The 14,194-nt window shown below is 41.7% G+C and overlaps 1 protein-coding gene across 1 annotated transcript; it reads right to left on the bottom strand.

Annotated features, from left to right (window-relative positions):
* Positions 1 to 10,745: 10,745 nt before the first annotated feature.
* On the bottom strand, positions 10,746 to 12,062 carry FGFBP3 (fibroblast growth factor binding protein 3). The gene is made up of 2 exons (XM_081074757.1): positions 12,023 to 12,062; positions 10,746 to 11,684 (listed from the first exon to the last, which is right to left on the bottom strand). Exon 2 carries the CDS (start codon positions 11,593 to 11,595, stop codon positions 10,828 to 10,830), a length of 768 nt encoding a protein of 255 aa, XP_080930883.1. The 5' UTR covers positions 11,596 to 11,684; positions 12,023 to 12,062; the 3' UTR covers positions 10,746 to 10,827.
* Positions 12,063 to 14,194: the final 2,132 nt, after the last annotated feature.

Genomic DNA, 14,194 nt, shown 5'->3' with positions numbered 1-14,194 from the left:
ATGAAGACAGCATAATTAGCAATTTTGCTGAAATTAAGACAAAAGATAAATATATAACTTGTGAATTATACATGTCGTTATTACTCATCCCACATTCACTGGCCCGTCAGCAGAACACCAGACATGCACCATGATCATTAAATTTCATTGTCTTTGATCTTTTAACCCACTCCCATTCATATAAAAATCATAGTTTTCATATGTATATATTTAAATTTTCATTGTTTGAAGGTATAGTCAAGATAGAAGGATAGAATATATTTATTAGCCTGAGTTATGATTATTTAATATTTAGACATATGATATGTGGACTTTCCTATATTGAAACTCTTGCCCCAGGCCCTGCAAATGTTGGAGGAAGACCTAAAGAGGCAACTGTTATTTGGTGTGATGTCTCTGGCTAAATAATCTGAGTACTGCTCACCCCTATTTCCACAGCTCTGAGCACTAGTCCCTTACTTCCCCTGGTGGCTTCCCCTGGGAAGCCTCTGAAAAGCCCCTAGTGGGACAAAACATCTTTGTGATGTCCTCCTCAGTTTACTGCAACCTACCACTCTCTGGGGACCTGGCACAATTTCCTGGGGGTTTGACCGCAAATCAGATTAACACCACCTAGTGTAGGGTGGTGCCTTTGATCCCCACCAACTGTTAGGCCTGGGAGGTTAATCAGCAGCAGTTTTCCCCCAGCCACATGCAGAATTCAAAGCTGGGGACAGATCAGACGAGAACAGGTCACCAACGTAAGCTCATAGATCTCATAAGAGCCCCTCTCATCCTTAGAACTGAGCTCTCAATTTCAATATTTAGCAAGTACCAGGAAGTCTATGAATTTCAACGAGGATCTAATGGTAAACTTTGAGATATACAAATTGAATATCTGTATATTGAATTTTGTAAATTTGCATTACCAACATAACACACCAATCATGTCTAAATTGTTTTCTAAATTATTTTCAAAATTCAAGATCATTTAGTCATTAAAAATAGTTGTTGTTATTATTTTTTAATGGCAAATGAAACTGCAGCGTATTAAAAGAAACCTCTTCTGCTGTTTTGAACAAATCTGCCACTGAGCAGTAGTCACCTTTTAAGGTTGCTAGGAACCTCAGGCTGCAGCCAAATAAATACCCCTGCTGGCCCCTTCCTGCCTCTCCCCTTTTAAACTCTACAGCTGGTCCCAGTCGGCTAATTATCCTGCTTGCAAATAACTTCAGTTCTCCAGCCTTCAATCTGTCACCAGCCTGAGTCAGGCAGCCTACTTGCTTTTTGGCACACACGCTGTCATCTAACACTGAGGTCCTTCTTTATTCTGCATGATTCACTGAAAGTTTTTATAACACTGTAGGTACCAGCCGTTCACAATTACTCAAAGTGGTTTCATCCTACAGATCTTCCTGAGGTTTTATGTTGTGGATTTTAACAGGGCTTGGCAGAAACATCCAAACACACCTAAGAAATTGGTTGCATACCCACATGGTTGGACCGCTGGTGTGAGCTAAGGAATTAAGGATGTGACTTTTCTAAACATCTTCTTTCCTCTAGGCTCATTGCTGCTGGTAAGTTCTCAAAATACTGCAATCCTCTGTGTGTGTGTGTGTGTGTGTGTTCTGCTATGTTGTGTGTTGTTTTGCTTTGTTTTGCCTTTTTTGATTATTTTTTTAATTTAATTGAGAGCATCTCTGAGCCTTGGGCAGTAATCAGAAAGGATAAAAAGAGAGAAGAGTAAATAACTGTCTCTAAATGCTGGTAAATATTTCATCCCAGGGCACTGCCAAGCAATACTTATACAAACTATGACATCTTTCCCTCCAGGGGGTTTTACACTGGCTATCTTCTCTTTACCTCTCTCCCCACATCTTGAAACCAATGCATAAGGGCTGTATCCCTATCTGGATTTGGAGAAGAATCCTTCTCATTGTAATCCTTGTGCACAGGAACAAAAGAACATACGGATCAAAGTCTTAGGGTCTTCAGTTCCCCCATGATCACATGACCACCCAGCTCAAAGGAGGCAACTGTCAATTGGGGAGGGCTGCTTGGAAGCTTCTGGCTTTTCATGGACAGTCCCTGTGGTTACCTAGAAACAGTCCCCTCACATCATTTCCATTGCCTTCACTGTGCTGCCAACAGTCCTTTGAGAGATTCTGTGTTTAGCCATTTCAACTTGTACCCTTAATGAAAGCATCCTTTTTTTTCTCTCTGTGAAACATACAGCCCTGCATTCCTCCAACTCCCAAATTCATTTTGGTTTTCCTTTAGAACTTCAGAATCAGTTTGCCTCGTTCTCACACTCCAAAATCCTGCTGTTTAGTTTGATCATAATCATGTTTAAATGTATAGATTATTTATAGAATGAAAAATTTTAAATATTAAGACTTCTGGTATAATAATAATAGTAATAATATCCATATATGTTTTCATTTATTCAGGTCTTTCTTATCTGCCCTCAGAAGTATTTCTGTATTCCATATGTAGCACTTGAATATTTCCTATTGAGCTTATCCTTAGGTATTTTACCTTGTGTTGCTATTATTACTTTTTTAATAGCTTGTTGTCTGCGTATGATGACCACCCAATAATTTTAATATGGCTGAAGCAGCCTTCTTGCTTTAAAAAGGTGATGGAGGCTTTGGTCTGCTTTTATGCCTGCTTTTAAAAACTGGAATAGGGAAGAGTTTGGATGTGGTGAGCCAGAGGTCACAGGAAGGACAAACTAGGAGTAAATTCATCAAAATCCTGCAGATGTAAGCGTTGGCCAGGAAGTAAGGAGAGCTGTTCTTTGAAGCTATAAGAAAGCCAAGGAGCTGAGAGGTCAGCTGTGTCTCCACATCTCCAAGACCAAACACATTCTCCTTTCCTTTCAAGTTGTCCTCATTGAAGGACATCTCACATACCCCCTTGCTTCGACATTGAAGATGAGAGCACTGTATATTGTTCTCATCACCAGATAAATCTGTTTTCTACAACCACACATTTCTTGCTCATTTCGTTCCGTGCTATTCCCAGCTGAGAGGCAGAATTACTGATCACCATTTTGTGTAAGTGCCCTTTAAGGTGGAAATTTCCCTTTAGATGCCTGCATTGGTATACTAAAGGAAATAGGAACACTAAGGATACATTTATTGCATGCTTCCAATGTGCCAGGCACTGTGCTTTACAGGAGCATCTCATTTAATCCTCCCCACAACCCCATGAGGAGATTACTGTTATTGTCCTCCCGGTTTTACATAGAAGACGACTGAGGCTCAGAGAAATGAATTGTCCAAGGTCACACAGCTGGTGAGTGTGGTAACACCAAGATCTGAACCCATGCATGTTGGTCTCTGTCACCTAAATTCTTAGTAGCTTTTAGCTATAATATATTTTTGTGATGGTGGAAGAAAAAAGACCTAAATTATGCCTCAACCAAACCGAACCATTAGTCTTTTGTTAAATGTTTATGGCAGCTGTGGGAGTGCGCTGCTCAAATCTCTCTTGAAATGAGAGCCCGCTCTGAGCGGTGTAGTTCACTGACAGTGCCCAGCTGTAGCATCTTCAGAAACCACCAGAATGTTCACACCACGAACAGGCTCTTCCTGGGCCACTCCCAGCCAATGACTGTCTGCAAGGGAGCTGGGACCAGGCCATTCCTGTCCAAACTGGGGTTTTCCCGGTCTGCGCCGGGGCTCCCCACCAACCTGGTTGAGGTTTCCTCAGCAGCACAGAGTTAAGTGTCCTTCTATTCAATCCTCCTTCCTCCCATTCTCCCTGTGCAAGACACAGAGACTCTCTCCACCTATTCCTGCCCTCTCCCTTTTTATCATTTACAGGCAGTTCCCCTTGTAAGTCTTGCCATCTAATTCTTAGAGGACTCACTTTGCTATACCTTTCCTCAAAGACATTATCACCTTTGTGACAGTCTTATGGATACTCTTCAAAGTTTCTATATTTCTCATTGCCCTAGGATGGGAAATATGGCATAGTCTGGTCAGAAATGAGCAGCAATGAAACTGGTTACAAGTGTCATATTCATGCTACGGACCCTGAGCTAGTCCTCTAGTCCAGGCCTCAACAGATCAGTTGAGCATGTTATGGGGACAGAGCCAGGAGTGTAGTTTCCAGGCTCTCGGCCTCACGCGGGAAGGTGCTGGCTCAGGTAGTAAATGGCCATCAACTGTGATTGGATGGCCATCAGCTGTGGCTAGTTGGCCGTCAGCTGTAACCAGTGAGCCATTGGCCACTGATATAACTGCCGTGGCTACACTAGCAGCTGATGGTGGCTGGCAAGCACGGATTTTGGATTGCGGATTGCAGAAGGCAGATTGCAGTTAGCAAGTGAGGTTGGTTGGCAGAGAAGCAGAGGGCAGGTTGTGGATCGTGTGGCTCCTGCTTTCTGTGTCTCCAACCCAGCCACCAGCGAGAATATAGTGGTATGACTCCCCTATCTATGGCTCCGTGGGTGTTCCTTTTAGGTCTCACCATGTCCTACATGTTTATGTGGGCAGCGGGACCAGAGACCCCTCATGACACCCTGCATCACACATGTACATGCACTCAGTTATAAAATATTCATTTGTCAGTCGGGCTGCATCATTAATATATTCTTCACTAGCTACACATTTCCTCACTTGTATAGTAGATGAAAAATGGTGTTTAATATATTTCTGTCAGTGATGAAACTGACAGATTCTGGGAAGGACATGAATCTTTGGAGGACACTATTTAACCCAGTACAGTGCTCTTATTCCACACTTTTATATATATTAGTTTGGTGCAAAAGTAATTGTGTTTTTTTGCAATTATTCTTAACCTTTTAAACTGCAATTACTTTTGCACCAACCTAATAGTTCCTTAATTAAACTCTTCTGTTACCCGCTTCTGAGTGTGTAGTGTGTTTCCTATAGGAACACTGATGATACAATATATACTTTAGAATCCATAAATGTGTTTGTTTCCAACTACTAAGAGAAACTGTATTAGAATCTTGTACTAGTTAAGGTAAAGTTTAATCTCAGACTATAAGGCTTAAATAAGAAATAAGTCAATTCATGTAATTTGCAATAGGTATGTTCTATAAAGCTGGTGTGAGAACAGAATTAGTAAATACTAAACCATTGCTCTTAGCGGGAATACAGGATTGAGTTTCTGCAAGCCTCTGTCCATAACATTCCCATCAATAGATCCATACATAACCTTGTTTTATCTGTGTTTCTGTTAAAAAGATACCTTATGGGGCCGGCCCGGTGGCTTAGGCGGTTAGAGCTCCGTGCTCCTAACTCCGAAGGCTGCCAGTTCGATTCCCACATTGGCCAGTGGGCTCTCAACCACAAGGTTGCCCGTTCAATTCCTCGAGAACGCAAGGGATGGTGGGCTGTGCCCCCTGCAACTAAGATTGAACATGGCACCTTGAGCTGAGCTGCCGCTGAGCTCCCAGATGGCTCAGTTGGTTGGAGTGCGTCCTGTCAACAACAAGGTTGCCGGTTCAACTCCCGCAAGGGATGGTGGGCTGTGCCCCCTGCAACTAGGGCAACTAGACCTGGAGCTGAGCTGCGCCCTCCACAACTAAGATTGAAAGGACAACAACTTGACTTGGAAAAAAGGCCTGGAAGTACACACTGTTCCCCAATAAAGTCCTGTTCCCCTTCCCCAATAAAAAATCTTTAAAAAAAAAGATACCTTATTTAATCTATATTGCTGATTCATTAATAATGAACTCATGGCCAATAGCACTATACAAGGTCTGACAATTAAGTTCGCGAACTTGTTGCTAACTTTTTTTGATATCAGAAGGATTATTCATTATGAATTTGTACCAACTGGACAAACAGTTAACCAAGTTTACTATTTGGAAGTGCTGTAAAGGCTGTGTGAAAAAGTTACCCAGTTAAGTTCACGAACAATTAAGTTCGCAAACTCATCCTAGAAAAAGTGCTACACACCTCATTGCTGAATATCACTACAGTCCCCTTCGAAGTACCCCCTTGGGAAGCTATGCACTGAGACCAGTGCCAAGTCCACCCTTCAAAGCAATTTTGGAACTCTTTTTCTGGAATGGCCATCGGAGCTGTTGTCGTATTATGCTTCATGTCCTGAATGTCATCAAAATGTCTCCCTTTCAATATTTCCTTTATCTTCAGGTAGAGAAAGAAGTCATTGGGGGCCAGATCAGGTGATTAGGGAGAGAGTTCCAATACAGTTATTTGTTCACTGGCTAAAAACTCCCTCACAGACAGTGCCCTGTGAGCTGGTACATTGTCATGATGCAAGAGCCATGAATTGTTGGTGAAACGTTTAGGTCGTCTACTCATATAGCACAAAAAAGAAGTTTGCTTACAGTTTAAGAACTGAAGCAAGAAGGCAGAGTGTCACTTTTTTAGATCTCAGCAGTGAACATGCTTGTTGGACTGCTCAAACTTGTCACCACTTTGTGCATGCATGTGCATGCATGTGTTCACAGACGACTGAAAAAGTGCCATGAGTATTTATTTCGGGGTGACAAATTTTAGTGAGTATGAGAAAGTCAAAGATACAGAATCCACAAATAATGAAGGTTGATTATACATTTATTTTCCCTTCATGTAAAAGTCTCACCCACATAGAATAATGAGGAGTTTTCCAGGAGGTTATTCAGGGGCCCAGATTCTTCCCATCTTGTTGCTCTGCCATCCTTCAGGGTATTGTATTCTTCTTTGTGGTTAACATTAATCTACTAGGACATCTATGTTCCACCTCCCAGAAGGGAAAAGGAGAGAAAGTCCAACGTAAACAATTAAAAAAAAAACATATTGAAGTTGCACACATCACTGGCAAAAGTTTAATCATTTGATCATACCTATCTTCAAGGAATGCTAGAAAATGTCTCTGGCTGGGTGGCATGCACTCAAGGAGAAAGGGAGATTAGATTTGGGGTAAATAACTGGCAGTTTACCACAAAGTATAATTAAGATACCAAAGATATGTTTCTAATTCTGAAAGGTACTAATTTATGCTTCCACCAATGTTATATGAGAATATTTGTTTCCTGGAACCTTCCAGCAGCATAGTATATATTTTTTTCTTTATGCCTTATTGAGGCACAATTTTTATGGGTTGCTCAGAATTAGACTTAGCGGTAGAATGGGGCTTGGCCCAAGAATTTTAGGTTTACATCATTTCTTTTCTCCCCCACACCTGTTTATTGACGTATAGCAATGTTTACTACAAGCTATCGTCTCCTAGATGGGCTTCCCAGATAACCAGACTTACACTCACTTTTCAGCTTTCTAATCTCTTACATGTAGAAACCTAATTTTTATTGTTATTGTTCTTATTGTTGTCTTCTAGTGGTTTCATGGTGTAATCCTATATTACACCTTGTTGAAAGCTGGCATTACGTCAGGGTGTTCCTCTTCACCCCGCTTAGCACCAAACAAAGCCAGGGCATTTGGCACAGCATCAAAACGTATTCGGTTATTGTTCAAGTAAATTAATTGAGTTTTGAATTTATTGTTCTGCAAGGGAAGGAGAGGTAATACTTATTAGGTTCCTATTATATTCCAAGTATTGTGTGATACTGGGCAGTATCCAATATGTCATGTAATTTATTCTTCGTGGTAACCCTGGAAGTTGGCCACTAGTCTTATTTAACAAGAGAAGAGAGAGAAACATGGAAAGATTAAGCAACCTTCTCAAAGTAACCTAGAGTAAATTGCCGGCAGAACTAGTCCTCAAACCAACCATGCCTCACGCCCAAACCAGTGCTGGGCCACATCACAGGACTGCCTCCTAGGGCCAGGGGTAGGAGGAGGAAGGGGGAGGAGTGAGGTTCTTGCCTAGGGTGCACAATATAAGGGAATTATCTAACAAACTCAGTAATCAAGATAAATAATGTTTTAATGCAATATATTTTTAAAATAAAAATTCATGCAAACCAATCCATGATGAACAAAATATAAAATTTTAAAGAAAGAGAGAGAATTGTTATTCCTGATTGTCCTTTTTACCTCAGACTCCAAGATAGCTTCCCACAGCACTGTTACTGATCCTGTCTGTATGTAAAATCGTAAGCTGAGACATTGGCCGAAAGTGTCGTTTTAGGATTAATATGTTGGTGGTATGTAGAGCCAACTGAAAAAGAGAGGGACTGCAGGACTTCAAAGGCTGGAAAGATTTTGCCTAGTTGAGATGAGTTCAGAAAGGCAAACTGAGTATGGAGTGCAATTCCACTTTTCCCTGTCCGCTCTTTGCTAAATAACTTGGGAAATACAACTAGAATACAATGGTCCAATATTTTTTAATAAATTCTCTGTCTCCCATAGACTGAGTTACAGATGACTTGCTACTTCTGAGCCCCTGCTGATCTCAGCTCTGACAGTTCACCTGGGTATAGATACCCTGGCAACTTTCCCTTCACTCCAAATGGCACCTGCAGGGAAAATTCCCATGTTCCCCATGTCCATCCTCCTCATTACTTTAGAGATTTTGATCCTGTCTTCTCCCACCTGCAGGTTTGTCCTTCTAGCCTAACCTTCCACATCTTTCTAGATGCTCCAAGTATGGAAGCCTTCTCTATTTCCCTGGCCATTTTGGTTGTCTTTTTTTTGGACCATTTCTAACTCCATAAACTTTCTTGGGTTATAACATGTAGTACTCTAAACATAGTACTTGTTAATTTTCACATGTTATCACCTCTAAGCAAAGCTACACATAGGATTCTAGAAGGCTAATAGTGTGACTTAGGGACCTCAGATTTAACCAAGCTCAACTCCCCTCAATTTACATATCAGAGACACTGGGATTTAACCCAAGTCACTCCAGAAGCTGATGGTAGAGTCTGTTCATTTCCCTTCCACTGCAAGCAATTGTTCCCTCTCAGCCTGTATTCTGTTCTTGAGACAGTCTTAGTATAGCTCCTCTTAAAGATCAAAGGAGCAGAGAACACGGTGTTCTTGGGCCTATAGAGTTTGGCCTTTCCCTCTTCCATCAAGGTAAATTCATCAGCCTGCCAAAGGGTACACAGGAAGGAATTGGCAGTCATTTTGTATAGAGAGCTAAAACTGTGATTCTTGCTCTGGTTCTAGACAGTGCTGTTTCATTTCCAATATCCTTTTCTGATGAGACCCACATTTTGCCAACCTTTTTTGAGAAAGTATACATCGATTCCTATCTTTAGGGAGAGTTTTCAGCTACTCTGAGCTCCTTTCCTTGGCTAAGACGAATTTTAGCTAATGGTTAATATTACTCAGAATGTGACCTCATAAACCTGGACTAAGCAATCTGCATGTTTTTGTCAACTGTATGAATACAAGAATGTACAGAACTGGTAAAAGATAGTTTGCATCTCCTAGAGGCTGGTCAAAAAAGAGGAAAGAGTTCAAGAGATGTTCAGTATCTGTAAGATTGCTGCGTTTACCATGATTTTAAAGGGGAACAGAAGGTCAGCAAAAAAGGTGAAAACCTTATATAGGGCAGTGGCTTAAATGTCTCGTGGCTCAGATCTGTAACATGAATGAATAAAATTGATTTGTAAGATGTGTAGGAACAGTGGAAGATTCTAGAAAATATGCCAAGTGTAAAGGTGGCAGCCAATATTCAGTGTGAGCCAATTGTTGCCATGCAGGAAAGTGGGTCCAATATTGTTAGATCTGAGTTTTCAAGAGAAAAATCTAGATTTTTCTATGAAATTATCTAATTTTTAAATGCTGGCAACAAATCCAACTTGGGAGAGAGGAAGGAAGAGAGGAAAAACAAAGGACCCACGTGCAGGCCAAACAGAACAATGACAGGACCCAGGTTTTGCCAGTTTGTGACTCTTGACATATTCAGATTTCTTCTTTCTGTCTTTTCTCAACAATTCAAGACGTGTTTAGGAGCTTACTTCAAGGTATACTCACAACTAGATCAAATGCAGTCGGAATGTCCATTACCCTGTCAGTTATTTAAATCTATCCATACAGTTTTTATTGAGCACCTAACATGTGCAAAGTCTATTATTACATCTTGTTTAAAATGAAATATGTTAACAATTAATTACATGAAACAGAAATACAAGTTCCATAAGGGTCCAGATGACTCTGAGATACATACATTTTAGCTGTTTTTTAAAATATCAACTATAAAAAGAATTGGTTTTTTAAAACCTACTGGAGCACGCAACTTTTACAATTCGCTTCTGAATTTAGAAGGTTAATGGGAAAGTTTCAGAACATTAGGCATCATTTTGTTTAAAAGTAGCACTTCTAAAAGAATTCAAGGGCAACTGACCATCCTGAAAATCTTTTCATTGGAGTCAATTTGACCAATAATGGCTTCTATCCCTGTGGAGGTCATCTATTACATCAAGTAACACCCGTGTTCATACTACTGTAATTCAGAAAGGAAAAAAAAGTTGGTAATCTTGTCAGCTGATTAAGTGAGAAGACACTAAACAGTTCATCTTGGCTCAGGCTATCAGTTGCTCTTGATTACATTTTAATGTAAATGTGCTAAACACTGTACATTATGACCTGCTTCCCATACAAGATTCACATCACTTTAGTCACTTTTTTCCCCTTAGGTTTTTAGCCTCTGTACCCATCTCTCTCCCCAGTCTATGGTTTTCATACGTTTAAGGTATGCCTACTTCTGTTTCCACTATTTCTTCTGCTCTTGATCAGGGTCGAGACTCTTTAAAAAAATTTTAACTTCTCTTGTGTCGCAGAAATTCTCCATACCGCTTACACTTTCATCCAAGCCCACCCCCGCACCCCCATTCTAGAACCTGGACTCCTCCCCACTCTATCCTGTATCTCTTGGCCTAAGATGCTCTACGCTTCCCTTCCCGAGCTGCTCAGCCCCGGCCCCACCTTGTCCTTCCCTAGGCTGGCAGTCTCAGCCATTCCAGAAATTGACAAAGAAGTTGCAAAAAGAGTGCCACTTCTCAGCACAGTAGGTCTCCGTGAGCTTCGCGTTCTCGTCCAGCCCGTCGGGATCCGGCCCGGCCCCCAAGGGTCGCTCCTCGTCTGCGGCCGAGGCCACCTTCCTCTTGCTCCCTTTAGCCTTCTTAGAGGACTTCCCTTTGGGCAGCGCGCTTGGAAGAAGGGGGGCCCTCGCGGCGAAGCCGAGCGCGAGCTCCCGGGGCCGTCCCCGGCTCCCGGCCCGGGGCTTGAAATCCCCAGGGGAGCCCGCCGCAGTGGGGTGGGCGGGTGGGGACGCGTGGGGCACCAGACGCAGCTCCGCGCCGTGGCCCTTCTTGCCTGCGCACAGGCGGGCTTTGAGCGGCGCGGGGTCTTGGCAGGGCCGCCGCTTCTTGCGCAGCCCGCCCAGGACCTGCTTCCAGTAGTGCGAGCCGCGGGCGGCGTAGGGGGCGCAGCGCTCCGGCTCCCCGCGGTAGGCGCACTGGTGGCGCGCCCCGTCCGGGCCCTGGCAGCGCAGCGCCAGCTCGCTGCCCGCCGCCGGCCCGGGGGCGGGCAGCAAGAGCTGCCAGCTGCACGTGTGGCGCTCGGGGCTGAGGAAGCGACCGGAGGAGCCGCCCGCGGGAACCCGGGCCGATTCTGCCACGCTGCCTCCCGCCCCCTCGTTCCTCCTGGCGGCCGCGAGGAGGCAGCCACCCAGCAGCAGCAGCAACAAAAGCGACACTCGCAGCCTGAGAGGACTCATAGCCCGCGACGTCTGCACTCAGGTCGGTTCTTCCAGGACCCCTGGGTGCTTCAGTGGTGGCAGGGCCAGGAGAGCAGCGCCCCTCAGACCTGGGGACAGAGGCAGAGATTGCTACTGACTGACCTGGGCGCAGCCGTTGGCCCCCGCACGTGCACCTGCGAGTCCCTTTCCCCAGACTTCCTGAGCGCTGGTTTCCAGTGGGCAGCAGCCGCCTGCGAGGGGCCCCTCTGAAAAGTACTCCTGGAAGAAAATCACTGTCTAAATCATCGTTTTAAAATAGTTTTGAAACCTAGTGCAAATATGAGAGCAAAGCACTACCTGACAATTACCACCTCCACCCCCTCCCGTCCGCACCCTGGCATACGCTACTCGCAAAATCACTTTAGAAGGTTCCTTGGAAACATGTATTTCTGCGCTTTGAACTTACCGAGTTCTAGCAGAGGTGGCGGAGCCTTATTAGGGTAGAGGGAATGACTGCAGGAGAGATTAGTCTGTTTTAGCCAGCTCCCAGTGAATGAACGTGTTATATCAATGGGACAGAAGGGGCCTCCCCTACTATGCCCCTCCCAGACTTCTTTCACACTGGGAGGTTTCCCACCCCCGGACACACACACACACACACACACACACCAGATATGTCATAGAAGTGGCACTGTAACATGAAACATAAATCTTGTATTTAGTTCCAATGTTTAAAATAATCACGCGACTTTTAAAAAGTCATTCTTTTCTTTCCTTTCACATATTTAATCATCCGAACATAAAAGTTAAACAGAAAGATCTACGTTTTAAGAGTTAAACAAAATAAAATGAAACAAAAATTGTCAATATTCTAAACTAGGGACTATTTACAGTATTTTTCATATCATTCTGAAGTCTATATTTTCACCCAACATTTCCCATAGCCTTTCTTATCCTAATAACTTAATCTAATACTGTTACTAATAAAATATATTCTAGTTTATTAATATACCATAATGTTCAGCAGTTCACCCAAAGATGAACATTCAGGCTTTTGATTATTTTTAGGTATTATAAATCAATTATAAACTTCTTACAAAAATTAGAAGTTTTTTTTAAAAAACAATTTATTTGGATTATAGTTGCAAGGTTTACCAGTTCATATGGTATAATCTTTAAGACTTAACATGTTCTTGAATCTTGAAATTTTCTATATTTAAGCATCACTAAAATATACTTCAAGATATTCCATCATCTTTCAAAAAATGTTCTCAGTAATACATGATTTTTTAAATTTCAAGAGTTTATACTTCTGACTATAATTGTTTTACACATGTGAATATTTTTCTAAAATACTTCCTCAAGATGTCAAGAAATCTCATATTTCCTAATGTCTTCTTGTGGACAGTATTTTCTATTACTGAACTCCCATTGGTGTTGTATTTGAACAGTTATAATTTGATTACTACTATGAAACCACAATATTTTAAATTAGAAGAATGTACTTAAATATGTATTACCATATATTAAATATATCATAGTGTATATTGACCTAAGAAAGGACATTTTTTACCACTCTGGTGAAATCACAGAGATTAAATTACTTGCCTAAAACACACATCATTGAGTGATAAAACTACAAGCCACCTGACTTTCAATGGTCAATGATATTTGTTTGCATTTCTGCTTTGTATTAATTACTACAATCTATTTTAAAATTAGTTATGTCTTAATTACACCCATTTGATATATAATGAAAAGCAATTGGTATCTATGAAGCTAACAAATATTATCAGAAGTTTCATAAACAAGAGTAGATTCTTAATATACTTTGCAGATGAAAACCTCTTTCCCCGGAAACCGTGTTTGTATGAGTAAAGCAATGATGATAAGTAATTACAGACTTTTGCTCTGGTATTGCTTTTTGTTATCAGTTACTGAACCAATGTGGAATAGTTTTTCAGCTAAAGAGTGACATCTTGTGACACTCTGCACTAATTACAATGAAAAAGTTATATTATCTGATAAGTCATAATTATATTTTCCAGAGACCATGCTTTCTGTCAGAAACATTATACCCAGATGAGAAAGTAAGGACACACAGATGGGCTGTGCCATGTTAGAAGGGGTAACTTCCTACCAGAAGTTATTTTATATAAATTGAGGTAAAATATGCATAACATAAAATTTAGCATTTTAACCAGTTTTAGGTGTACAGTTCAGTGGCATTATGTACATTCACTGTTGTGCAACCATCACCATCATTCATCTCCAGAACTTTCTTCATCTTCCAAAACTGAAGCTATACACATTAAATAATAACTCTTTATTCTTCCCTCCCTCCATCTCCTGGCAGCCATTATTCTACTTTTTTCTCCGTGAATTTGACTACTTTAGACGCCTCGTGTAAGTGGAATTATACAGTATTTGTCCTTTTGCGACTGGCTTATTTCACTCAGCATAATATCTTCAAGGTTCATCCATGTGTCAGAGTTCCCTTCCTTTTCAAGACTGAATAATATCCCATTGTATGTATATACCACATTTTGCTTATCCATTCTTTTGTCAACGGGCTCTTGGGTTGCTTCCACCTTTGGGCTATTGTGAATAATGCTGCTATGAACATGGGTGTACAAAT

The sequence above is a fragment of the Rhinolophus hipposideros genome (genome assembly GCF_964194185.1).
Source record: "Rhinolophus hipposideros genome assembly, chromosome: 15".
Classification (NCBI taxonomy): domain Eukaryota; kingdom Metazoa; phylum Chordata; class Mammalia; order Chiroptera; family Rhinolophidae; genus Rhinolophus; species Rhinolophus hipposideros.
Note: the sequence above shows the minus strand (reverse complement) of the source record. Positions and strands in the feature narration are given on the sequence as shown.

Bases quoted from the DNA above. Each gene is read 5' to 3' on its own strand.
- FGFBP3 (XM_081074757.1), bottom strand. From the start codon at position 11,595: ATGAGTCCTCTCAGGCTGCGAGTGTCGCTTTTGTTGCTGCTGCTGCTG.